This window comes from Cetorhinus maximus, chromosome 9 (genome assembly GCF_964194155.1).
Source record: "Cetorhinus maximus chromosome 9, sCetMax3.hap1.1, whole genome shotgun sequence".
Taxonomy (NCBI): domain Eukaryota; kingdom Metazoa; phylum Chordata; class Chondrichthyes; order Lamniformes; family Cetorhinidae; genus Cetorhinus; species Cetorhinus maximus.
This window is the reverse complement of record NC_135887.1, coordinates 115480831-115504351: the sequence shown is the minus strand read 5'-3', so window position 1 is coordinate 115504351 and position 23521 is coordinate 115480831. Positions and strand designations below refer to the sequence as shown.

At 47.5% G+C, this 23521-nt stretch overlaps 1 protein-coding gene across 1 annotated transcript in view; it reads left to right on the top strand.

Moving 5' to 3' along the window:
• Positions 1-444: 444 nt before the first annotated feature.
• kiaa1549la (KIAA1549-like a) overlaps positions 445-23521 on the top strand; it is a 241453-nt gene continuing 218376 nt past the window's right edge. The window contains exons 1-3 of the mRNA XM_078547885.1: positions 445-1047; positions 5791-5906; positions 14388-14607. Coding sequence (XP_078404011.1) covers positions 534-1047; positions 5791-5906; positions 14388-14607 — 850 coding nt within the window. The 5' untranslated portion in view covers positions 445-533. The remainder of the gene's footprint in view (positions 1048-5790; positions 5907-14387; positions 14608-23521) is intronic.

Below are 23521 nucleotides of genomic sequence, written 5' to 3'. Positions count from 1 at the left end.
CAAGTCAGGGTTTGGAAAGGAACTTGGAAGTGGTGGTGTTACCTGCTGAATCTGCTGCCCATGTCCTCTTAGTTGGTAGAGGTTCCAGGAGATTTATTCAAGTTCTGTTTCTCAAATGCCACAGATAAATACTAATAAGCCTTCAAAAAAAACAAAGTTAACCATTAAGGATCACTCCCACAGTTTGCTAAAGAGACTGCTTCAGTAAGAGCTTGGGAATCCATGTTGGTGGATTCATGGCGGTAAAATGTAAGATGTTTCATCTTCTCAGCCTGTGGATGTTGCAGTAGTTTTCATGTCACTATCACCCCACCTCCAACCACTAATGCTTTGCTGTCACCCCTCAGGACATCTGTCAATGTCTAATCAACTGCACAAGTGTATGTTTTTTTTTCCCTGAACAAGTCCTAACAAATTCTGTCATTTCAGCTTCACCATTGGCCATCTCAGATGACACAAAGGCGAACCCATTATCTCCAGCCACAGCGAGTGCTGCTGTCAGGTCTACGACCGACTCTGAGGTAGCCGAGAGTATGGCAGCAACAGCCCATCTTTGGCCAACTCCATCAGCAACCAGTTTCAGTGAGACAGCTACCACCATCACCAAGTCAACAGTGGCAAATACTGCCTCTCGCCCTGCACTGGTGACTGGGCACCTGGGCACAGCGAGCGACATGACCTTAACACCTTCCCCTCAAACACCAGCAGTGTCTAGGGTGGCATCCCGTGTGCCCAACCTAACCACAGTCCCACGCCCAATCTGGACGACGCCCACAATGCCCTCTGTTCAGCCGCTGGCAACAGTCACCACAAGCACGGGCGGCTGGACGAGTCCTCACGCGGAGACTGGCAAAACGTCGATGGTGCCGTCGCTGACGCTAACAGCAGCCTTAACTTCAATCACCACAGCAGCTCTGGCGCCCAGGGACACACAGGCATCAGCACATGTTACAACCGCTGCCAAGGGAACAGCTGGAGCTCCCGTCAGCTCTCCAACGCTGCCTACTCTGATCTGCAGATTGTCAGACCAACTCTGGGTCAGGACAGGTACTGATACACTTCTAAATCTGTGGTTATATGAAAGCCGATTCTCTTTTATTTTGCAAAAACCATATCCTCTAATTCACGTTTAAAAGGATTGCTGCCTGTTTTTAAAATCTCTGGATGTTTTGACTCGTCAATAAACAAAATTCTCGGCCAGTTGTTAGGAGCCTCCTGCTGCTGTTTTGTGGAGGAATGCGGCATGTAAAATTTCAATTATTAAGGATAGGGATTATTACCTCTTCCTGCTGGGAAAGGTCACATGATTCTCTGTTGCCGTTTCCTGACTGTAGTGTAATATTTTCCAGAAGACAATTCCAACTCACTTTTCTATTAAAAAAACATCTATTCTGTCTATGAGCCAAAATTCTTCAGAAAGTTTAACGCACATTTGCAGAGAACAAGTTGTTTCCCCATTATATCATCCTGCCAGGAATTTGTTGGAAAGGTAAAGCAATTGTGTCCCACAGTTAAGAACTCCACACTTGGCGGAAGATTTCAAAATTGTTGAAACTTTAAATTTAAAAATGTAGCGTTGAATAACAGGCTAGGGCTGTTTTTTCTCGAAAAGAGAAGGCTGAAAGGTTACCTGAAAGAGGTCTTTAAAAATATGAAAGTTTTTGATATGGTAAACATGGAGAAGACATTTCCGCTTGTGACAGAATCCAAAACTAGGGGTCGTAAGTAAATGATAGCCATTAATAAATCCATTAGGGAATTGAGGGGAAACTTTATCTCCAGAGAGTGGTAAGAATGCGGAATGTAGCTGAGGCGGATAGTGTGGATATATTTAAAGGGAAGTTGATAAATGCATGAAGGAAAATGTAATAGAAGTTTGTGTTGATAGGGTGAGAAGAGGTAGAGTGGGAGGGAGCTGCCATGCAACAGCAAAGACCTGTTGGGCCAAAAAGCCTTCTTCTGTGCTCTAAAATCTACAAAATAAAAATGAATGTTAAAATTCAACGAGCCACTGTGTTTTGGGTGCTTTTCTGCATTTTAATGGTTATCACTTTAGTCTTATATTCCCTTGAGAATAAAAGATTAAGGGATTACCTAATTAAGGTGTTTAAAATGACTAAATGGCTTGATAGGGCCGAAAGGAACAATTTCCTCTGGTGGGCGGGTCCTTAACAGAGGGTCACAGCTTTAATATCACGTGTGGGCTGTTCAGGCATTTTGTCAGGAAGCACTTCTTCACTCAAATGGCAGTGAAAATCTGGCTCTTTCTCCCCAAAAGACTGTTGAGGCTGGGGTTCAGTTGAAAATTTAAGAACTGGGATTGATAGATTTTTGTTCGGCAAAGGTATTAAAGATTACAGAACCAAGGCGGGAAATGGAGTTAAGATACAGATCAGCCATGATCTAATGGAATGGCGGAACAGGCTCAAGAGGCTGAATAGCCTCTTCCTGCTCCTTGGTGCCAATGTACTCACGTAGGCACCATATTAACTCACTTCAATTGGGCTCAGTTTCCAGGTTTTGGATAGAGGTGTAAGCTCCTGAACATCCTGACTTCTGCTGGAAGACCATTAGACAGAAATAGTGTAGAACAAGCGACGATGAGTTCACAGTGAATTGGGGAGAGATGTAGAATGGGCTTCTCACTTGCTATCACACCAGTTTGACACGATTGAACAAAGCCATAATCTACCCCTGTCCGTGTTGCCTTATTGCAAAGGCAGGATTGAGATTCCCACAGTAAGTGCTGACACTTGTTTCTTATGCGAATAATAGAAATGTGCACTAAAGGGTATGCAATGTTGATTTACTCTTTGCACAGTATAGAGCTAATGCTTTGAAGGAAGGAGGGAAGGGGAAGATATGAGTGAGTGGAAAAACATCTATTTGATAAAGTCACTGAGGCAAAAGAAAATCAATTTAAAAAATTGAAGCCGCCTATAATTAAGTGGATGCAGATGGAATTTTTACCATTCATCAATAGCAGTCTGCATTGATGTAGCAATCTCAATGTAATAAGGAATCACAAAGAACTTAACTGAGACAACCATGACACTGAGAGAGATAGTGTTAACAGGTGGTGACTGTAGGCAAGGTAAAGGAGTCAGGTCGTGAGGAGGCTTTTAAGGGAGGGGAAAGATATGGCAATAAGGTTTATGGAGGGTACTTGGGAGTTTGGTGCCAAAGGGCTGTGTGAACATTGTGGGAATCATTGGGTGGGGGCAGTGGGGGAGGGCTACAAAGGAGCCCAGAGTCAGTGAGGCAGATGGCTCAAGCTGCTATACTGAAACCAGTGACAAAGCTAAGGAAGAGTCGACCCAGATGGGTACAATTGTTGGCATCTTGGCTAAACGAATACTGGCATGGAATTTTGAAAGTGCAGGTATTCTGATACAATTTGGAGATGGACTGCTCCCTGCCAACTGTAACCTCAAAATTTGAAATGAATTTTACTTCTTCCTAATCACTAGCCATAAAGGAAATGTTTATATGAAGGCATGTGGCTCATTTTACAAGTCTTATTCTTGCTTTCAAATCCCACCATGGCCTTGCCCATCCCTACTCTGAAATTTCCTCCAGCCCTACAACCCTCCGATATATTTGTGCTCCTCCAATTCTGGCCTCTTATACATTCCCTGTTTCATTCACTCTGCCATTGGTGGCCGTGACTTCAGTTAACTAATCTCAAAGCTCTGCACTTCCTTCCCTGAATCTCCCCGCATCCCCATCTTTCTCTCTCTCTCCTTCTTTAAGATGCTCCTTAAAACCTACTCAACTTTAACCTGCCTGTCCTAATATTTCCTTTTGTGGCTTCATGTCAAATTTGGTTTGATAAACCACTCCTGAGAAGGGTTGGGAGATTTTATTACATTAAATGTGCTGTATAAATGCAAGTTGTTGATGCATTTAAAAATGACAGTTCAACACCCTGTATTCATGATGCATTGATATTGAGGCAAAGTACTGGGATCAATCTTAAAACAATCTAATGGATGCATGTTAAAATGCAGTTGGGTGATATCAAAGATTCCGCTTAACTGACTGATAATCATTAAGCTCTAAGTTTAATTTGGCGAACAAGTTTTAATTTCTTAAGCTAAGCACGTAATGATTGGCAAAGTAGAGTTATCAATTCAAAATTCTTAGCAGTATGACGAAGACTGATAAATTGATTAAATATAACGGTCCCAAAATGAACAGTGCACCGGGCACCACTGAATAATAGTGCAGAGAGGACCTCAAGCAAACTCCATTGCTGTTCCCCCTTTCAATTTGAAACATGCAAAATCAGTGACTGAAGAGAAAGAACTTGCATTTCTGTGGTGCTTGTCACAACCTCAGGACATTCAAAAGTGCTTTACAATGAAAGATGTACTTTTGAAGTGTAGTCACTGTTGTACTGTAGGAAGCACGTTTGCCAATTTGCACAGCAAGCTCCCACAAACAACAATGCAATAATGAACAGCTAATTTGTTTAAGTGGTGTTGGTTGAGGTTTATATTTTGGACAGGACGTTAGGTTCTTCAAAGTAGTGCCATGGGATTATTTGCTTCCATCAGAGAGCAGTCAGGCAACGGTTTAATGTCTCACCTGAAAGACGGCATCTCTGACAGTGCAGCACTCCCTCAGTACCGCACTGGTATGTCAGTTTAGATTTTTGGACTCAAGGGAAGAATTTTCTGGTCGGCGAGTGGAGGCGGGGCCCACTTGCTGAAGCGTAAAATGAGGCGCAGTGACGTCAGGTGGGCATCCCAATGTCACCACGCGTCATTTAGATTGTCAATTTGGCGGGCGTGCAGCCGTGTCAGCTGCGTGCCCGCCGAACTGTCAGAGGCTTCTTAAGGCCATTAAGAAAGTAATTAAAGTTGTTAAGAATGCTGCCTGTCCAACTTTAAGGTTGGCGGGCAGGTGAAGAGCGCAGGTGACCTTTGCATTTTTCATGAAACCTCATCCACGGGCAGGATGGAGTTTCATGAAGGGTTTATTAATTAAATTAAAATTTTTGAAAAAATTAATGGACATGTCCGAGCTCATGTGACAGTTTCACATGAGGGGACATGTCCTTAAATTTTTTTTTCCTTTATTAAATTTTTAAGAGCTTAAACTAATCTCCCTGAGGAGATTTCTGCTCTCTTTCATGCGCATGCGTGAAAGAGTGCAGGCCTTGACTTGGGAATCTACCCCCCCTCCCGCACAGGGAGCGCTCAGTGCTTCTGGGTGTGCATCACGCTGGTTGGGCCTTAATTGGCCCGCCCACGTAAAATGGCGGTGCGCACCCGATTGGGGATGCCGATCAGGTTCGCGCTTGCTCCCGCCCGCCCTCCCTCAACCCTGCCGACAGGGGGAAAATTCAGCCCCAAATGTCTGGAGTAGGATCTGAACTGCCACCTCTGACTCAAGAGGCAAAAGTGATCCTCACCGAGCTGCATGGCTGACACATGATCACAGCAAAAATATCAATGATTTCATTTCTGCCCAATGGTATGTTGTGGTTTTTCTCCCCCTTTCTCCCTGACCTCCCTGCAGTTGTCTATCATCTCCTCCACAAGACGGTGTGTAAGTAGCCCATGCTCCCAGGCCTCTGCTTGGCTTTGTGACTTCCTGTGTGTGGCTGCCCAAGAACAACCAGGGTGAATTGTCACTCTGATTCCATTTTCCATGCTCTCCCGAGGTTGCAAAGACCTGAAGTCTCTGAGAAGTGAGGAGTTCAGACGTTTTTTTGAAGCTAACTTTTCCTTGAACTGTTTTCTGTTTGGATTTAAGCTTATATAGGTTTTCTTCATTCTGCAGTTGTGACATTGTCTTCAAGAAAAACTCGAGCAGACACGATGCTTAAACAGAATGTGACAAGAGGACTTACACAGGCATTGAAGCAGGCTTTCTTCACGAATGATGTTCAGGTTCAGGTCAGTGTCCTGCTTCAATGTTACAAAGCTTCAATTCCAATTGTAAAAAATATCTAATGCCTACGATTCATTGGCCATTGGTTGAGCAGAGCTTCTTGTGAAAGGTTGCCCTGCACAGCATTTTGAACAAATGAAAACAGGGTAAAGTTGCCTACCTAAGAACAACCTTGAGACCTCTTGCTGGGAGACATTTCCCTTTGATTTGCAACGAAATGGAGGATCTAACTATGGGATTCACATCTCCTCAATTCCTTCCCCAATATCTTGGAGTTTCCCCTGAGGAAGGCAGAATACATGTGCGTACAGCAGGTGCACGATGTGGTGATCCAATGCAGATAAGGTGCAAAGAGCCTAATTTATCAGGAGGACTTCCTGCAAATGTCGCATTTACTTCTTAGAGTCGTAGAGTTATACAGCACAGAAACAGGCCCTTTGACCCTTTGTTTGTGCCGGCCATCAGGCACCTATCTATTTTAATCCCATTTTACAGCACTTGGCCCGTAGCCCTTATGCTATGGCGTCTCAAGTGCTCATCTAAATACTTCTTAAATGTTGTGAGGGGAAAAGTTTCTTCCTATCTACCCTATCTATGCCCCTCATAGTTTTGTATACCTTTATCAGGTCCCCCCTCAGCCTTCTCTGCTTTAAAGAAAACAACCCTAGCCTATCCAGCCTCTCTATTCACTATCCTGTCACTACTCTGTCACCATTTCTGCATGTTTAGTTGTTGATATCTTCAAAGCACTAATACAGCCTTTCCAGCAGCCCAGCATCAGCAAAGTCACAGGATATATAGATCAGAAATTCAGAGTTGCTTAATTTGAATTAAATGATGATGAAATTAAAATCTAACAGTTAAAGGCCTCATTTGCTGCTTTTATTAGAATTGGTTAATTTGTATTAATGGGTAATTGGAATGCTTTTCAAGTGACAAAATGACTGAATTAATAATAGTAAACTGTATAATATTTTGAAATGTGTTCCTCACACTTCAGGTGTCAGATATGCAAATGAAAGTTGGCCATTTGATGTTAGTTACTTCAAAGCTCACTTGTCCTCAGGGTCTGGTGGAAGAAGTTCACCTCTACCCAAACTCAGAAAGTCACAGCAAATAAATCTTGCAGTTTTAAATTTGGGGCCAGTGTAGTGGTTACGTCACTGGCACTAGTTATCCAGAGATCGGGACTGATAATCAGGAAATGGGTTCAAATCCCACCACAGCAGCTGGGGTTTTAAATTCAATCAATTGAATAAATTTGGAATAAAAAGCTAGTTTCATGGCGACCATGAAACGACCAGAATGTTGTAAAAACCCATCTGGTCCATTAATGTCCCTTAGGGAAGGAAATCTGTCGTCTTATCTGGTCTGGCCTATATGCGACTCCAGACTCACAGCAGCATGGTTGGCTCTTAACTGCCCTCTGAAATGGCCTAGCAGACCACTTAGCTGAATTCAAGAAGGTGGCTCACCACCACCTGCTCGAGGGAAATTAGGGATGGGTAATAAATGTTGGCCTTTTCAACAACCTCCACATTCCATGAATGAATTGAGTTAAAAAAAATCTTAAAAGGTGGGCATAAAGCGATATTCCTTCACAATCGCAGGATAAAAATCCTAGAACTATCTCCCTAACATCGCTGAGGGAGTGTCTGCACAACACAGAGTTCAGTGGCTCAAGAAGGCGGCCCACCGCCACCTTCTTAAGAGGCAGCTAGGGATGGATAATAATTGCATGCTTTGCCAGCACTGGTCACATCCTAAGAATTAATTTTTTTAAAAAACCATCAAGCTACATGCAGCAGTTTCTTGAGATAAGTGCATTGGGCTTCACAGTATGATGCTGCTGCCCTTCCATAACAATATATTTTCTGATTTACCATCATAGGAACAGGAGGAGGCCATTCAGCCCTTTGAGCCTGCTAAACAACAATATAACAGACCTCCCAGTGTATTCGCGTATTAAACTGTTATGAGATTCCATTTGAAGCTGTTGGAGTTAATTGCTTTTGTTGTGGCTGGGTGAAGAAGATTTGGGCTGGAATTTTCCGCTCCCGTTGGTGACGAGCGTTATGATGGACGAGGGTGGGAGAATTCGGCGGGAGGGGCAGAAATCAGTTTTACGCTGGCGTAAAATCACAGCAGGATTTCTTTTTTTATTCATTCATGGGATGTGGCCATCGCTGGCTAGGCCAGCATGTATTGCCCATCCCTAATTGCCCTTGAGGTGGTGGTGTGAGCTGCCTTCTTGAACCACTGCAGCCCATGTGGTGTTGGTACACCCACCGTGCTGTTAGGGGTGGGGCTGGGGTGAGTTTGGGGGAGGGTTGCGAAGGTGTCGGGGGAGGGTGAGGTTGGGAGGGGTAAGGAGGGTGTCCAGGGGGAGGAAGGAGTACGGGGGGGAGTAGGGTGTAATGGGGGAGAATGCTGCAAGCGGGGAGTAGGTGTAAGGGGGGGGAGGGAGGTGTAAGGCAAGGAGTTCAGAAGGGGGAAGGTGTCCGGGGGAAGGAGGGAGTTTGGAGGGGGGAAGGTTCGGGGGAAGGAGGGGGTTTGGAGAGAGTTAGGGAGTACAGGGGGGAGGAAGGAGTAAGAGTGGAGGAGGAGTAAGGGGGGAGTGGAATGTCCAAGTGAATGTGCAAGGGAGGGGTCTGTGGAGACAATGACTGCCTCCTGGGGAGCGAACTCAGGGTGGGCGTGGTCGGCTGGAGTGGTGAGTGTGAGATTGGGCAGAGGGAGCAGTAGAAGGGATTGCGAGGGTGTTCGGTGGGTCACAGAGGCAAACACGCACCCTGGGGATGGGAAGGAAGAGGTTGGGGAGGTTGATGTGGATGGGGGTGGGATTCTCAGGAAGGTAGAGAACGTGCACGTTCACTTGGACATCCTGGAAAGTCAAGGGTTAAAGGCTGTAGGGTAAGAGCGGGTAGGTGGATGTTGATGCCAGACGGTGGACTGTGATGGGGGAAAGGACAGGGGAGCTAATCAAAAACTTTACCACAATCATTTTGCACAAATCAAAAGTGAGCAGAGCCTTGTGTTGGACGGGAAAAGGAGGTTCATGGGAGTGTGATCAGTGGGTGGACGGAGATGCAGGTCAGCTCAGCTGGACAGCTGAAAGAGAACCCCAGCAGGCAGCATTGAAAATACTTGGGACAGTGATATGGGTATGATGGGTGAAGGCTTTGCGTGCGTGGGAGAGGGCTTTCAAGAGGCTCCAAAAGGCCCTGGCACACACACACTGCTCCCTCCAGAATCACTCGTGCTCTGGCTGGGTGCAGCTGAGCTGCTGGTGGAGGGCGGAGGATGTAGGGGGAGGAACCATGAAGCCTGTAAATGAAGCTGAAAGACAATATTACACACTATTCAGTGGAAGTGAATATATTTTCAAATTATAAAGTGAGAAAATGCATTCACCCCGCAACCACTTGTGATCAAAATTTCTTAACTTTCCTAGGCCTACCACTACTTCTAGGTGCTGCCCTGACATCCGCAGCAGAGGTGGAGACAGCCTGTGCAATGGTTGGCCCTGTTGCCTCTGATGATTTTGGCGTGCATCCTATGGAGAACCGAGGCCTTGAGGGCTCCAGCTTGCTTTGGCTGTCCTCCTATGGGCCAGCTGCTCTCTCTGCGGTGACAGAGGATGAGGTTGAGGGGGTCAAAAGCAAAGTAGACTCAGAGGGAGCGAACAACCTCTGCGGTTCCTGAGTGGATGACCCAGGGGTGTCCAGCTGCCATTCCTCCTCCATTTGGGTGCCCTAGGGCCCAGGCCTGACCCCTTGAGGGGAAGGAGCACCTGGAGGGACGTTGAGATGCCGTATTTCCCTCTCGTGCCACTGCAGGAACTCACCCATGGCTACTGCAATGGAGTGCAGGTCTGCGCGCATCTTCTCATTCTGCTGAACCAGGGTATCCATGGCATCTGCCATTCTTCCTATGGAGACCTTCATGCACATAGAGAGCAGGCGGACACACTCCTCCGACTCGCATGCCAATCCGTTTAGGGCTTCCAACAGCTCTGCGTGATGTTCCCCTGCCTTCTGCTGACTCTCCACGATGAGTTGGAAGGCCAACCCCAGAGGCTTGTCATCTGACTGGGACCTCACAGGTGCCTCTTCCCCAGCAGTTCTCTGAATGCTGGGGAGCTTGGCTGAACCTGCCTCCTTCTGCTGCAGACCTGTGTCTGTGTGGTGAGCACTAGATTTTGAACCCGAGCCTGCTCTAGATCTAGGTCCCACCCAGGTGTGTGTCTCTGCGCTGGTGGAGGGTGTGGGTAAGTAATGTGATGGGTCTTCCAGGCTGCTTATTTCCAGCTCTTCAAGGGAGGAGGTGTCCTCTTGGCTGGAGGTGAGGACCTGGATAGAGCTGAGGGACTGGCTGGCTGAGAGTGTCGGTCGCTTGGCAGAGCTCCCTGTGAACCAAAGTAGAGATAATTAGTGCATGGAGGCAGAGTCAAAAGCAGGAGAGAGTGTGCTCACAGTTGCGTTGAGAGAGGGATGATGTGATGCAAAATCCTCGCACGGGTGTTTGCTGCCAACCTCACCGTCACCGCAGACACGGTCCACGTCCTCGCCAGACAGTGCTCTGGCACGCTACTCAGAGTGAGTGAGGGGCCTAATGTGGGCCACTCCACCCCCGATCTGGGACGCCTCCCTGCTGTTGTGAGCCATCTTCTCCTGCATGGAAACAGATGGAGCGAGTGTGAGCAGGACACATGGCACTGTGTGGAATGTTTGTGTGGTAAGTGAAGCCATGGACAGGATGAGGATGTGAGCTCGAGAGGGTATGAGCCTGATGGAGATGTGAGGGTGTGTGTGAGAGTTAGTGGTGTTGTCCCTTGATGTGTGAGATCCCTGTGGATGTGTGATGGGTTTGGGAGTGTGTGAGTTGAGAGTGATGAGGTAGTTGATGAGAGCATTCATCCTCTTCCTGCACTGGATGGCTGACCTCCTCTGTGCTCCGGTGGTGTTGACCGCCGTTGCCTCCGCTTCCCAGACCGAATTGGTGACTCTGGTGGGCCTCCTGCGGCCAGAGCGAGGGTAGAGGAGTTTGCGGCGGCCTTCCACTGCGCCCAGCCGGTGGCCCAGAGAGAGGACTGTCGTCACCTTTGCTTTTGGGGCTGTCTGTTGCCCGGAGCGGTCCTGGTCTGTAGATATGAAGTAGGCTGCACTCTGGTGTGCTTTAAATATGGCGTCTGGAGTGAGGAAGCGCTGAAGTCACGGCAGGGTGGGGAAATCTGAGCCTGCCCGCCAACAATCCGGCATACTTCTCGTGAATGCATTATTAATCAGGCGCTGGGAAGGGGACAATTTGGCATGAAAATCCGCCATTGCGGCTGGCAGGCAAAATGTATTCTTTCATACCCACTATTGCACTTTGTACAAACCTGGGACGATTCCACCCAGGGTTTGGGAGGGTGAAATTGCCCATTGAGTGATGAATGGAATGGTGCCTGCTTCTCTCTGCAATTAACGACTCGTTGATGAAATTACATTCTCCAAAAAGGCATGACTTCTCCCAGTTAGGAAGAATTTACAGAGCTTTGAGGGAAAGAGCAGGGTGGGCAAGTGGGGCTAGCTACATAGCTCTTTCGCTGAGTGGACACAGGCATGATAAGCTGAATGGGGCTTCCTAGTGTGCTGTGAGATTGTATGGCTTTTATTGCTGAGTCAGTAATTACAGGTCGGAAGCAGGCATTCCAATCTTACACTGAAAAGGGGAGTTCCAACCATCAAAGTGTGATGCTTTTTGATATTCCACTAGTTCCATGCTGCATGCTGTGATAACTGTGAATTGTATACAATATCATTATTCTATGTTCTGTAGAAGGAATTCTTCACCTTTTTGCCCTTGGGACCACTCACATATTATCTTCCATGGACCCACGTAACATGACACAAGTATTTTTGTCCGTATAAGAATCAGTGATACATTTGAACATATTTATTATTGTTTTTTTACTTCAGGTCAAACTTGTTGCTGGCACTGAGTGACTCTTGTCACATGATAAAAGCCAGCAACAAATTCAGGCACAGCAAGCTCTCACAACAGAATACCACTTGGATCATCATTAACGATTCAGGGTCACTTTTCAGTGCAATTTTATATGTATAAAAGCTCGAATTTTGCGCTGCATTTGGCTCTGTAAACAGCTGTCAGGGATGAGCAGTGGTCAGCCGCATATAAGAGTGAAAGGTGAAGTCAGCTGCCTGTCTGACAACATCCTTTGGTAAATTTTTGGACAAAGCAGACATCAAACACTACTGCCCTTTTGGTGCACTTGACCGTTTTAAAGATGGCAGGCAGGAGAGAGCGTGCTGTGTGACCTGCCGGGAAAAGAACCCTCTGCCTCTTGTCATGAGTATCTCTGGGGGAGGAAAGAGGAACTGGGTCTCCTCTCCTCCAACACTCGTGGCGGTGGCACATCTCTTTTCCATCTCTTTCACCTTCTGCTTCTCCCTACGCTGGGGGCTTGCAATCTCATGCTCCCAGTGGAATAGCCCAACGGGATTTTTATCACATGGTGGGATGTTAAAATAGATTTTATTCCTGAGAGATGCTGATATGGCAGATCCCTTGAAAACTTCTTGTTGACCCTGAGAGAGTTGTGAACCCCTGGTTGATAGCCCCTGTTCTAAAAAACATCTGAAAGCTATCAGATTTGGAGATTAGAATTGCCAGATTTACAGTATAGGAGGAGACTGGTCATCCCTATGTCACTGAGTCTATGCTGGCTCTTCAACTACATTTTTCTGCCCTTTCATCAGCAATTTGCATTTATATAGCACCTTTAACATACTAAAATGTTCCAATGTGCTTCACAAGAGTGTTGTCAAGCAAAATTTGACAATGAGCCACAAAAGGAGACAGGTGATCAAAAGCCTTGTCAAAGAGAGTGTCTGCAATGAGAACAGAGAGGTAAAAAAGTGGAGAGACTCGGGAAGGAATTCCAAAGCTTAGGGCCTAAACCAGAAACTAATGTAGGTCAGCAAGCATAAGAGTGATGAGTGAACGGGACTTAATGTGAGCTAGGCTACAAGCAGTGGAGCTTTGTATGAGCACATGTTTATAGAGGGTGCAAGTTGAGAGGCTGGCAAGGAGAGTGTTGGAATATTCGAGTCTAGAGATAACAAAGGCATGAAAGAGGGTTTCACTGGCAAATATAGTCTGTATCCTTTTATATTCCTTCTTTTTCAAACACTTTTTGAACACTTATCCAATTTTCTTTGCAGTATTATCATAGTCAATCCAATGTTCAATTTTTTTAATGATTCACTATCCAAGTGATGATGCTGAATCTCTCTGCCCTGCTGTTACTGCTTTGGTAACGACTACCAACAACATTTTACCATTTATCTTCTAAAAACTTTTCACCATTTTGAAAGCGTCTACAAGATTACCTTTTAACTTCTAAAAACAAAAACAGAAAATGCTGGAAAAACTCACCAGGTCTAGCAGCATCTGTGGAGAGAGAAACAGAGTTAACGTTTCGAGTCCTTATGACCCTTCTTCAGACCCTTCTTCAGCCATACGGACTCGAAATGTTAACACTTGTTTCTCTCTCCACAGATGCTGCTAGGCCTGTTGAGCTTTTCCAGCATTTTCTGTTTTTGTTTCAGATTTCCAGCATCCGCAGTATTTTGCTTTTACCGTTTAACTTCTGTTCCAGTGAAAAAAAAGGCCCTAATTTTTCAAACCGTTCTTCTTAACTTTCCCAGCATTATCCTTCAAATAATTGCGGACAACATTTGAGTTGTGGCAAAATCAAAGTCTCCTACATAAGCCCTGGAGGGGTATAGCAGAGATTCACCAGAATGATACTGGTACTGAAAGGGTTATATTATTTCGACAGCTTGCATATTTTGGTTTGCATTCCCTTGAGCCTCGAAAATTAAGCATTGACCTGATCAAGGTGTTTAAAATGTGAAAAATGTTCAATAGGATAGATGCAGAGGAACTATTTCCCCTTGACAGGGAATCAACGACAAAGGGTCATAATTATAAAATTCGAGCTAGATATTTAGGTACCAGGAATCACTTCTTCCACACAAAGGGTAGCAGCTCTCTCCTCCAAAAGATTGTGGAAATTGGGGGTCAGTTGGAGCCTTCAAGACTTAGATTGATAGATTTTTAGTGGGTAATGGTAGCAATGGATATGGAACTATAAGGCAGGTAAATGGAACTGAGATAAAGGTCAATCATGCCTAATTGAATGATAGAGCAGGTTCGAGGGGCTGAATGGCCTACCCTGTTATGTTCCCATGAGCTGGCTATTTCTTTCTAAAGCAGGTTTAACCAATCTGTGTGAAATGATTAAAAATTCTCTATAAATATTCACCTAAAATTGAGCAAGATACATTTAAAAAATGCATTAATTGATGGCTTTCATGACCTCAGGACCTCCCAAAATGCTTTGCAGCCAATGAAGTACTTTTGAAGTGTTGTCACTGTTGTAATGTAGGTAATATGAAAATATTGTTTTGTTCCAGATTGAAAGTCTCGAAAGAAGAAATAAGGTGTTTATTGGGTTCTACGCTGTGAGTGGGAGTGAGGTGTACATTCCATCCGCTGTGACTGAAGCGGTTACAATGTACGGCGTTGAGAACCTCAGCCGAGATATGCAGCGACATGTACCTGACCTCCTGTCCATCCTGATCTCTGCCTCTCCGTGGGCCCCACCCCCAGCCCGATGGTTCCAGTTAAAGACAGGTGAGTGTTAAGGAAGAAGCATGGGTCCAAGAAAAGAATCAAGAGTTTTCAAACCTTTGAATGGGTGGAGAAAGTCCATGAAGGCTGTTGCCCTAAGCCACTCATGATGTCTGGAGCATTATGACCAGACGCAAGGGACCCTCCCTTGGCAACAGCCCCTCCTGCCCTGTAGCCATGCGATCTCCTGAGGGAGACAAAAAACAGAGAGAAAAACATAAGGTCAATGAGGAAATTTCCTCTCCAATTCCCTGGGGCAACCGATTTAGGCCAGGGTTCTAGACAAGCATAGCTTTGCTTAACTTAGGAAGCTAATGGCACTTTATCACTCCCCTGGTCAACAGTTCCAAAAAGCTAAAAGCAAAGTACTGCGGATGCTGCAAATCTGAAATAAAAACAGAAAATGCTGGAAAAACTCAGCAGGTCCGGCAGTATCTGTGAAGAAGCTGAAGAAGAGGCATACGGACACGAAACATTAACTCCATTACTCTCTCCACAGATACTGCCGGACCTGCTGAGTTTTTCCAGCATTTTCTGTTTTTATTTCAGTTCCAAAAAGCTCTGTACCTCGTTGTGAACTGATGTTGTTCCAGTCAGTTATTGCAGTGACAGATTAACTTTCTGTTGCAGGACTAAGCCAGTTGAAGGAACTCAGTTGACAGATGCATTTGTCAATAGGGGATATTGGCTCTTAAACACTTCTGCAGAAGTGGACATTTAAAAGTGAAGGAAGTCGATCTCTAAAGCAAAATTCTAAGCTTTGTTTGGAATGATAAAGGAAGAAGTTGTGTTTATACAATTCCTCATTGAAGAAATGTCCCAGTCTGCCTTTTGAGTCTATGGCCTCCTCTTTGGGGCAGGGAGCCTCTGGCTCTGAAGGTCCCCTGGGCTGCCACAGGGAGGCTGCTTCCATAAAGCTGGTGGCTCCCCACGTGTGGTGGTGGGGTGGATGTGCACTCCACCATTGGTAAAATGCTGGTGGCCCCATAAGATGGTCAGTAAATGGGATCATAATTATGCTAGTTGGCTGAACACCTCCATTGAGCAGGAAGCCAACCCTCTTCGCAGCCCAGCATTGGGAAACATCTCTAGCTGTGGGACTGTATTGGGGAATTGTCCTGAGATTGATCTTATTGGCTTCCACTGCCTCCATTCCTGTCAGCTGGGGCCTGTTTATATGTAGTCTAACATTTCAGGTCAATGACTTTTAATCAGAACTGACTTTCTGGAGCTTTACAGCCAAGGATGCACTTGTGAAGTGTTGCCACTGATGGAATGTAGGAAAGGTGGGTGTGGATGAGTAGAAGAGCTCCCATGGAATTTCATCCCCTTTGGTGACTTCCTGAGCTGGCTACATGGCCAAAATTGGAGGCAGGAAGGTGGGGGAGTCCTTTAGGTCAAGCTTGCCCCTTCTTTGCCTATCTCCAATCCTCTCTGTACCAACCAGATCCGAGCCTCAGCTGTATTCCCAACCGGAGTCGCTGGAGCACATGCCAAAGCAGGAATCTTGTCTATGCCTTTTTCACCCCAACCCCCACTCTAATCGGGATGCTGAGCTTTGTTGAACCTAACTCAGTACAGGTCATGGGATTGCGTCTTTTGACCTTTCTAGCCATTGTGATCCAGTCAGGCATTGAGTTACCAACCAAGGATCTAGTAGGTGGCAGTCATTAGCTAAATGTAAAAGGAGTCCATTTATTTTATTAAACAAGATGAAGGGCCAAAGTCAACAATGTGGGGACCCTGGAAGGTTGAAAAGCAGAGAAAAAAATTCAGACTGGGGCCAAGTTTGGGTTATTCAAGTGTAAGTGGAAGGGAAAGAGCACTAGGAAATGTTTTAAGATCTGGGGAATAATGAGTTTATGCTGAGAAATAGTGCCAACTCCAACTAATTACATTAACAATGTAAAAAAGAGCAGGCATCATGTCACTGCTTGACTTTGTGCTCTAAACCCTGGGGCAAAGAGACAGGCTGACTAATTACTGAGCTTGTCAAGGGAAACCAATAAATTTATGGAAATGATACAAACAGTAATCAGTAGTCATCTCTAAGAATTGGCCTTCAAGTGGAAATTAAATGAATCAGTTGCAAACTCTTCTGCAAGTGCTGTACCCTTGTTCACTTGACAGGAAATGTGTCCCTCTGGCAGGATTAGAGCAATGTACTGTTACACTCCCGCCATCATCAACAACCCCCTCTCTCACTTTCTCCTCTAACCTTTCCTGATGTGGAGACACTGTTTAAGTCATGGTCCTAAATTCTGAATATGATACATCATTCTTGATCTCTCGTAAAAACACAGTATAATTTAGAAAATTATAGAAAGGACTCAATGTTAAAATGTTCACATTGTTTTCAAATCCTTGCATGGACTTTCCCCTCCCTATCTCTTTAACCTCCTTCAGCCTTACAACCCTGGGAGATATCTGTGCTCCTCCAATTCTGGCCTCTTGTGCATCCTCAACTTTAATCACTCTACCATTGTCAGCCATGCCTTTAGCTGCCTAGGCCCTAAGTGTTCTACTCCAGCAAGCCAGTTGGTGAAGGATAGAATTGGAACCAATCTTTACACACTTTCGTATTTATTTGCAGAGTTGTGCATTAGAAGCATACACCTCCTAACCATAGTTTTAGCCTGCATGTATTTTTATAGGGGCTCAAGTAAATCCCTAGGCAATGCCCACCCCGTGCATACAAGAAAACACAATCAAAATACAATTAATACTAAGGTCTGGAATTCCCTACCCTACCTCTCCTCTTTTAAGTTGCTCCTTAAAATGCACCTTTTTGACTAAAATCTAGGTTACTTGTCCTGATATCTCCTTATATAGTTCAGTATCAAAAATATTTTTATTGATTTCACTGCTCTGAAGCGCCTGGGGATGTTTTACTAAGTTCAAAGTGCTGTGCAAATGCAAGTTGTTGTTGTCGTGTTTCACCCAGCTAAACGCCCATCAGATGAATGTTCTGTTTATATGGGTAGAATCTTTTGCCCGGCGTACGGGCATGCGCCCAACATGCTCGAGCGTGAAATAGCACGCGATGACGTTGGCCAAGTGTCCCAACGTCATTGCGCACTTGCGATATTTCAGTCGGCAAGCGCGCGTGAGAGCCGGCAGTGCGCCCGCTGACAATCAAGAAGCCTATTAAAGCCATTAAAGTAGCAATTGACAGCAATTTTTTGCTGCTCGTTCAAAGTTATGGTTGGCGGGCGGGCGAATCGCCCAGGCGGCCTTTGCCTTTTTGAGGAAACCTCATCCAAGGGCGGGATAAGGTTTCCGAGATTAATCTAAAAAAAGATGAAAATGTTTGGACAGAATTTTCAGCATCTGTATATTGAGGTGACTCATTCTGATGCGCAGACATTTCTTATGGATTTTAATTTCTGTTTTTATTGATTTTAAATTCGTCAGCTCCCTGAGGCGGCTCTCTGCCTTCGGGGGGCTTTCCTTCCGCGCTCCCCCGTGCCCGGACTGACTTCAGCCCTTGGTCTCCTCCTGCCCCCACCCTGGCAGTGCTGAGCCTTTCAACGCGCCTTTCACGCTGGCTGCCCGTTAATTGACCACCCAGCGTGAAATCGCGGTTGGGGGCCGATCGCCGTTAGCGGTCCATTCCCCGACAGCTCCCGGGCCTGCTGATCACGGCTGCCCGCTGACCCGAAAATTCTACCCTATGGGCAGAATTTTCAGGGTGACGTGCGGACTGCACGTCAGCGTGTAAAATGATGTGTGGTGACATGATATTTTGTTTGATCTGCAGCAGTTCAGAACGAATTCCAGCAGCTTTCTGTGTACTTTGAACCTTCAGGTCAGCACTCTGCAGTCAGGAATCTTTATCAGGCCTCCAGCTTTCAGGAGGCCTCCCCTTAGCCTGGGTATGGGATCTGACATGTCCACTGGAGCCAGCTCCTCTGAGGAGGAAGGGAGGGCTAGAATAAGGAGGAGGCCAGGAGTGCACAATCAGCCTCCAGGACTCCTTTGGGAGGACAGGCACAGGCAGAAGGGGTGCAGGGCCAAGAGGTAGTCCAAGGTGGAAGGGGCTGCAGAAGATGCCACTATCCTGCTGCCAGGGTATACAGGCAGCGAAGCAGCTACCTCAATATGACTGCGGTGCAGTGCCGAAGGAGGCTCTGTCAAGTGAGACAGTCAACTATATCTGTCAGACAATTGGCCCTGAGATCTCTCCTAACTGTGTGGGTGGACACCCCATGCCAGCGGCTCTGAAGGTCACAGCTGCCCTCAATCTCTATGCCATTGGCTCCTTCCAGGGGTCGGTGGGTGATCTTTGCAGTGTCTCCCAATCAGCTGTCCACACTTGTGTCAAGCAGGTTACAGACGCTCTGTTCAGGCGTGCATTGACCTTCATCCACTTCCGCTGCAACCAGGCAAGTCAGGCACAGCGAGCCAGAGGCCTTGCAGCCATTGCTGGCTTCCCCCGTGTCCAGGGTGCAATAGACTGCACACATGTGGCGATCAAGGTGCCAGCAGGTGAGCCCGGTGCCTTCATCAACAGGAAGGGTTTCCACTCCATGAACGTGCAGATAGTGTGTGATCACAGGATGCAGATTCTACAAGTTTGAGCAAGGTACCCAGGCAACTCCCACGACACCTACATCCTCAGACACTCCCAAGTGCCGGGGCTCTTCAGTGCTCCAGCCCGGCTGGATGGTTGGCTGGTGGGTGACAAGGGCTATCCCCTCAGAAGGTGGCTCATGACGCCTCCCCACCATCCAAGAACAGAAGCTGAGCAGCGGTACAACAGGAGCCACGGCACCACAAGGGCTGTGGTGGAGAGAACCATCGGTCTTCTCAAGATGCGCTTCCGGTGCCTGGACCATTCAGGGGGCGCACTCCAGTACCCCCCAGATCATGTTTCGGTGATAGTGGTTGCATGCTGCTCTGCACAATATTGCGCTGGAAAGGGGGGATGCAGTGGACGATTAAGACGTCGACACAGTGGATGCAGCTGCACAAGATGAGTCCTGCACTGATTCGGAGGATGACGAAGTACAGGGCAATGATGTGGGGCTGAACGCTGACCCGCTACTGCGCCAAGGAGGCAGGGACACCCGGGAGACTTTATTCCAATGAACATTCAGCTAGCTCCACACACATGGATCAGGAGGACCAGCCTTGCCTGGCGCTTCCATACTCGGCACTTAGTGCTACATCTGCCACTTCATCAGCTGCAACTAAGGGCTTTGGACATAAACCTCAATGTTCACTGAAACACTCATGACATGTCTGTAAAACATACAAATGCAGAACAAATGAGCCACCCTCAGCCATGGTAACACATCTGGATTTAATTTCATCCATGATATGGTGCAACAAAATGAAAGCAAAATGTTTTTACAACAGGAAAAAATAATAATTCCCTAATCTCAGGCCAACACAAAACCACCAGTGACAAATCCGTGGAGTGCCTAAGCTGCCTTATGCTTATGTTTACGGGTGCTGTCTTGGTGCCGCCCCATCGCTCAGAGTGGCTTCTGAGACAGCCTGCTGACTCTGCTGTCCTGGTGGCTTCGATGACCTTGGCGGATGTCCTCTAGCCTGTGGAGCCTGTGCTGGCCCAGCCTGGGAGGGAGGGAGTGGCTAGGTCCAGAACTGGCAGCTCCCCAGTCATCGCAGCCTCAACAGATGCAACGGTCACTGGCAGAGGGGCGGAGGAGCTGCTGCCCTCATCTGGAGCGCCCTGAGAGGAGCTCGCAGAGACGACAGGCAACTGCTGCATTGACGTGAGGTCGCTTCGGACCTCCCTGCTCACCGTAGATGGGTGGGCACCGAGCTGGGATACTTGGTGCCCACACCATCTCCCATATTGGCATTGACCAGCTGTGGCCACTGGTGCTGTGAGGGCTTGCAGGTCTGAGTGTATGCCCAGGAGAAGCTGCTTGTTCTCCTGGAAGTCCCTCTCCAGGAGAGTCGCCACTCTCTCCATGGAGGAAGCATGATGCTCTGACATGCGGCTCATGGCATCACTGATGCTCCGCGTGGACTCCTCCACCATGGACACCGAACGAAGCATAGTCTCATCCAACACTCCCAGATGCTCCCGCATACCCGGCCGCATTTCCTGCAGCTGCTGCGTCGCGGACGACTCCAGAGACACATCATCACACACCGACTGAGCTTGTGCCTGATCCCCTGCAGTCCTCCGGTTGCTGGCGCCATTGGCACTCTCTGTCTCTGCCAGCTCCTCCAGCGAATGTGAAGTGCCCTCTCCACTGTGCCCCGGGACACTAGCCGATGTTGCAATTCCCGCCGAGGTGCTAATATCTGCGCTGGTACCTGCCTGGCAGAAATAGTGTGACGCAGGTGACAGTTCATGGCCCTCAGGTGTGAGAGGGGGCATCTGCAATTGCTCCTGGTCGACAGGCTCTGATGATGCTGAAAATAACAACAAGGACAGTGGATCAGTTAGCGTGCACACAGTGACACACTTCATCCTTTTCCCCCAGGCTCATTATGCGCTCAACCTTCCAGAACCTAAGGAAACGAACATTGGTGGGGTGGCAAATAGTCAGGAGGAGGCCCAAACATTACAGGCGGATACAGATAGGCTGGTCAGATGGCCTAAGGAATGCCAAATGGAATGTTATTTGGATAAGTGTGAGGTGATGCACTTGGGCAGGACAAACAAGGTACGGGGATATACGAGGAATGGTAGGATTGTGGAAAGTAACGAGGATCAGAGGGACCTTGCTGGGCAAGTCGACAGGCCCGTTAAGGTAGCGGGACAGGTACATAAGGTGATTAAGAAGTTAAATGCCATACTTGCCTTTATTAGCCGAGGAATAGAATATAGGAACAGGGAGGTCATGTTGCAAGCGCAGAAAACGCTGCCGAGGCCACAGCTATAGTTCTGCATGCAGTTGTGAAATGTGCTTCATGGGAGGGATGTGATTGGAGTGGAGAGAGTGCAGAGGTCACTGACCAGGATGCATGCTGGGCTGAAGAGTTGGAGTTATGAGGACACAGAGCATAGACTGGGGATATTTCCCCTGGAGCAGAGGAGATTGAGGGGTGACATTATTGAGCTTCATAACATTATGAAGGGCATAGATAGGGTCGACAGAAAGCAACTTTTCCCCTTGGCGGAGGGATGACCAACCTGGTGGCATTTATTTAAGGTAAGGGGTATGAGGTTGACAGGTGAGGTGAGGAGGAACTTTTGCACACAGTAATGTGGGATGCACTGCCCGAAAGGGTGGTGGACACAGAAACCCTCTTAACATGTAATAAATATTTGGATGTGCAGGTGCAATGCCATGGCATACAAGGCCATGGGGATAGTGGTCAGAAATGGGATAAGGCAACTTTGGAAAGTGCTTGACACGTGCATCTTTGAAGGGCCGAGGGACCTTTGTCTATGACCCACACGTCTGACTCTATCAGCCTGTGAATGAGCAATGTTGCTACATTAACGATTCCAACAATCATCAGTGCTATGGATGGTGGGAAGACAGAGCGGATGTCACTGTTGATCTCAAATACCTGGCCGCTCCACCCCTGCCTCACCGACACCTGTGGACCTGGGTGCATGGCGCCTTTCAAGCTCCAGGGCCTCCTGCTCAAAATGGCTCAATATCACCAAATGGGCCTGGTAGCCTCCAGTGCGCAAACGCTCAGAGGCATTGTGAGTATTTTTGTCCTGAAAAACAGAGAAGACCATTCATTGGGCTAATCGCACATGGACTCTGAACGCGCAAACCGCACCCCCACCACAGTGGCCCATCTGAGGCCTCCAGTGCCTCCTCTCCATGCTACTGCTGATTGGTCACAAAAATATAGTACGACTGCTCCCAACACCTCCCCCAACGGCCACCTTGGACACATTCTGCGTCCATCATTTTCAGAAACACAGTCTTAGTTCCCATAGCAAGGAGGCACAACTAGGTGCGGTGCTGAGGGCAGCAGATAGCTCTTGGCCACAAGACCTTGAGGCTCCCCTTCCACAATCTCATCACCGTGAATAAGACATGTGTTGGAGTTCTGAATATGTGCTTAGCTGCATCTCCTGCAGGTTGCCCCCAGACTACTCATGTGCGACTAAGAGCAACACATGGTGCGGGGAGAACCCATCTTCTCATGAACCACTGAGGCTGATCTAAGCATGGTCACTATCTGCTTGACCACCCAGTGTGCAGCAAATGCCCAACATGAGTCAATGCAGTCACGACAGTAAGACTTGTTGAGGGGGCCCTCAAAGGCTAAGGCTACCTGCTGGGTTAAATGCCCAACACTAACATGGTACTCAACCTTCCAAAGCGCAACAAACCATTGAAACGCTTGCGACACTGGATCTAGGTGCGCTGCACCACATCGCGGGAGCTCACCACCTCCGCCACCTCCTCCCAGGCATGCTTTGTCATGTGGTGTGGGCCTCTTCCTCCCATCCTGGGGAAACAGCACCTCCCACCGTGCTGCCACCTCTTCGACAAGGGCAGCAAGGCATTCATCAGAAAAGCCATGGGGCACATTCCCCCGCTGGCCTGACCTGCTCCTGGGCCAGACCCTGCAGCCTGCCCTCCTCCTCTGGCCTTCCCTCAACATTGGCCTGCTGTGCAGACCCCCTGCAGCTAGCCATAGAGAGCAGCCTAAAGGAGGCTGCCAGGCCTTTTTTTAAACAGATGCCATTGGACCCGGTGGTCTGTACACGCCTGCCGCAAACTTCAGACTCCCACTCTCCACGGGAGTCGGAAATGCGCTGGGTGGGCCTTAATTGGCCCGCCTGCGCAAAATGGCGGCGTGGCCCCGATCGCGGGCGGTAATCTGGCCCACGGCCGCCCATGTCAGCACTTGCTCCGTCTGCCCGCCAAACAGAAAGTTTTGGCCTATGAGTGTATCGTGGCAGGAGGCTGAGACAGATCTCAGGATAAGATTCCCAAGAGGCTGTTAATTACAAATTCTA